Source organism: Cucumis melo, chromosome 1, assembly GCF_025177605.1.
Source record: "Cucumis melo cultivar AY chromosome 1, USDA_Cmelo_AY_1.0, whole genome shotgun sequence".
Lineage (NCBI taxonomy): Eukaryota > Viridiplantae > Streptophyta > Magnoliopsida > Cucurbitales > Cucurbitaceae > Cucumis > Cucumis melo.
Genome location: NC_066857.1, coordinates 10,221,807 through 10,226,106, shown reverse-complemented (window position 1 = coordinate 10,226,106; position 4,300 = coordinate 10,221,807). Strand labels below are relative to the sequence as shown.

General features: G+C 35.2%; 1 protein-coding gene across 1 annotated transcript; it reads left to right on the top strand.

The window, feature by feature from the left end:
• On the top strand, positions 1-1,054 carry LOC103500453 (uncharacterized). Its single transcript, XM_051081839.1, has 3 exons — positions 1-529; positions 689-705; positions 809-1,054. Exons 1-3 carry the CDS (start codon positions 1-3, stop codon positions 1,052-1,054), a joined length of 792 nt encoding a protein of 263 aa, XP_050937796.1.
• Positions 1,055-4,300: the final 3,246 nt, after the last annotated feature.

Below are 4,300 nucleotides of genomic sequence, written 5' to 3'. Positions count from 1 at the left end.
ATGTTTACTTCAAATGAATGGAAGGATAGCAAATGGAGCAAGGAGCAACAAGGAACGCGAGTAGTTCAAACTATTTTGTTGGCTAGTTTTTGGACTACAATTGTGTTTGCTCTTAAAGTATCCTGCCCTCTAGTCCGAGTTCTTAGATTGATTGATGGCAAAAAGAAGCCACCTATGGGATATATTTATGAGGCCATGGATAGAGCTAAAGAAGCTATTGCTAAGTCGTTCAATAATAATGAAGAAAAATACAAGGACATTTTCATCATAATTGATAGAAGATGGAAGCTTCAGTTGCATCGTCCTCTACATGCAGTGGGGTATTATTTAAACTCGTCATTCTTTTATTTGAATTCTAACATTCAAGAGGATGATGAAATAGTTTATGGGCTATACTCATGTATAACAAAAATGGTTGCTTCATTAGACATCCAAGACAAAATACTTGCAGAACTAAGCAAGTATAAGAGAGCTGAAGCATTGTTTGGACAACCTTTAGCAATCAGACAAAGGGACAAAATATCTCCATGTAAATTTCAAAAAAACGATCAGTCGATTACTCAACAATACTCAAAAATAAATTATTTTATAAATATATATTTTTTGTAGAGGAATGGTGGGATAATTTTGGACAATCAACTCCAAACTTGCAAAAGTTTGCTGTGAGAATTTTAGGTCTTACTTGTAGTGCTTCTGGAAGAGAACGTAATTGGAGTTTGTTTGAGCATGTTAGCTTTTCTCTCCTTTACATGTGAATGTAATTTTGTTGATTCACTAGCAGTGACAATGAAATTTTCTAATTTTGTAGCTTCATAGCAAGAAACGAAATAGGCTTGCTCAAAGTCGTTTGAATGATTTAGTGTTCATCAAATACAATAGAGCATTAAAACGTCGATACAACCTTCGAGATATCTTCGACCCAATCTCTTTAAGAGATATTGATGATAGTAACGAATGGTTGATTGGAGGATTGGATGATGATTCTGAGGAGGAGGATGAGCTGGTATTTGACGATGATACTTTAACGTGGGGTGATGTTTCAAGAGCTACCTGAGCAAAAGAACCAACTTTATATTCTAGAGCTAGGACCTCAGGAGCAAAGACTCATGTTTCATGTTCATCCTTGTCTACCACACAACCCACACCCAAACAAATAAATTTGGATGACTCTGATCAGGAAGAAGATATCGATGGCTATAAGTCCAACAAAGGAGTGAATGAAGATGAGGATCAATTTAGTGATGATGAGTTTGATCTTTAGGAATGAACTTTTATTTTGATTGTTGTTGAATTCTGACTAGTTTTCTATTGTGTTTTGTTTTTTAGGTAGAAAACTAATATTATAATATTTTATACATTAGAGTTAATTCACATTTCCACATTGGTTATTTACTTATATTTTATACATTGTTGTTCCTTTCAATTTTGTGTGTGTATATATATATATATATTTATTTATTTATATAGTGCACCTCATGAAAAAAAGCACGCGCCTTTTTGTGCGCCTTGCACCTAGGCTCCAAAGGACCATTGCGCCTAAGTGCGCCTTGAGCCTTTAAAAACACTGCAAATGAGGGCATTGGTTGTTAGTTCTAAATATAATTTTGAGAATGAACAACGTAGATCTTCTATTTCTATTATAATGGATGAGTTGTAGTTTATAAGTTTGACTATGTTGGGTGGATTGGTATGCATTGACTACTAATACGAATATGTCAGTCAATCATTAGGATAAATAATCTTATGATGCAATTATATTTAACATCAATAGCTACTGTTGAAATCTTAAACCTAGTTTAGAATTATCTTTGTGATTTACATTTTCTATGAAATGAATAATGATATTCTAGATGTCATAAATAACATTCTTAGGAACAAGATGTAAACCCAATATATTCTTTGGATTTTTTTTTAGAAGGAATAAAAGAAAAGGGAAATTTGGTATATATGTATATACTTATATATATATATATATATATATATATATATATAAGTATTGATTTTTATAAAAAGAAAAAGAGAAAAGAAAAGATAAAAGGGGAAAGTGGAATTAAAGAAAGAAGAAGAGAGAGTAAAGGAAATAAAAAAAAATAAAAAACAACAAACGGTGCATTTTGTTTTGTTAGCCATCGCCAAGCTTTTTCTTCAAAAGTTCTCATCCATCTTCCATTTTTCCTTCTTCAAATTACAGAGCAAATTTAAGAGAGAGTTTGGAAGGAAGAAGAAAATGAATTTTACTAGAGTTTTGAGGTTGAAGAAGAGAAGGAGAACTTAAGCAAAGTGTATCCATGGCTGAATCTTGGTTCATTCTGCACATCACTGGGTTTTAATTCAGTTTGAACTCTTCAAATGGAGTTAAGAGGTGAGGTTTACATTTACTGAAAATTAATTCATTTTCAAACAAATTTTATGAAGAAAGTTGGAGCAAATTCTGATGTTCATTGGGTGCTTTTTGAGAAAGAACACAGGGCAGCTGATTTTCATGCGAAATATGGAGGTCTTTGGTTTTTATTATATTGCAGAGTGTACCGGTGGAGTTAGGATCTGTATTTGGTATGGTTGGAAAGCTTATTCAATTTACTACAACTTTCATTAAGAAATCTAGTCTCGAAACTCATACTTGAAAATAATCATGCAATTCAAATGATTTTTAATGCTTTGTAAATAAACGTGTAGATCAGTCAATCATAATTAATATTTAGGAGAGAAAATATTTTTAAAAACTGATTTTGGTCACTAGTTTTCCAATGTGTAAATCCGACCTATTTCCTCTTAGTCTATCAAACAACCAGAACCGAGTAGTAGAAACCTAAATATTATGATCTTCAAATTTTATGTTTAACATGGCTCACTAAGGATAATGCTAAAGAAGTCTATCTTAAAACAATAAACCGTACTCCACACACTTCTCAGAATTTTCCACATTCACAGCACGAAATTTAAATTATCTGAATTAAGATAGAGCAGTTAGCTCTAAGAAGAAACTGGAAGGTAAATAATTGGAAGTCAAGTTAGCTAGTGGAGTATGGTCTAAATAAGGGTAAAAGTAAGTCCATTTATGATTAATATGTGAGTAGACATTTAGTATCATGCATTTGAGTTAAGTATCTATAGTATGTCTAATGTGTTGACATATTATAGAAGTCATGCCACCACGTACTAGCAGACGACGCAGGCAGAATCAGGACGGGATGCAAGGTCCTACCTAAGGTCAGTTTGTAAGGGAATCTAGTACCCTAAGAGTTCAAGGTGGAGCAGGAAACGAGCAGTTTGCGAGAACTACACAGGAGATAGGAAGGCAAGAGAGAGCAGAGTCTAGTGATCCAAAAAAGGCATACGGAATTAAACGGCTGAAGAAGTTAGGGGCTACAATGTTTGAGGGTTCCACAGATCTAGCTGATGCAGAGAACTGGTTGAATATGCTTAAAAAGTGTTTTAATGTGATGAATTGTCCTAAGGATCGAAAGGTTAGATTGGCCACATTTTTGTTGCAAAAGGAGGCTAAAGGATGGTGGAAATCTATATTAGCTAGGCGCAGTGATGCACGTGCTTTAGACTGGCAGGCTTTTAGAGGCATATTCGAAGATAAGTATTATCCCAGCACATACTGCGAAGCCAAGAGGGATGAATTTTTGGTATTAAAACAAGGATCACTTTCAGTGGCTGAGTATGAGAGGAAGTATACCGAGCTTTCACGGTATGCTGACGTTATTATGGCTTCTGAGAGTGACAGGTATCGAAGGTTTGAAAGAGGGTTGCATTTTGAAATACGTAGCCCAGTTACAGCCACTGCTAAGTAGACGAATTTTTTTCAGTTAGTGGAGACTGCCCTTCGTGTGGAGTAGAGTATAACAGAAGAGAAATCAGCAGTGGAGCTTAGTCGTGGGACTTCAACAGCTAGTGGATTTAGAGGCCGTGAGCAGTGGAGGTTCACACCTGGGATAAATATTTCAAGTCGTCAAGACTTTAAGAATCGGTATGGAGGCCAAGCATCAAGAAATGTGAGTTATGGTAGTGTTTTTCAGAGACAGAGCCAGAGAATACCTAGTCATCCAAGATCAACAATAAGATCGCAGCTAGGTCAAGAGTCCATTGCTAGTACAGTCAGGCGAACACCATGCACGAGTTGTGGTAAGAACCATCGAGGTCAATGTTTAGTGGGTGCTGGTGTATGTTACTAGTGCGGACAGCCAGGACATTTCAAGAAATATTGTTCGCAGTTGAATATGACAGTTAAGAAAAATCAGGGAATTGGATCCCAGATAATTGAGCAATCGAGAGTTTTAGTGGTTCCAACAGA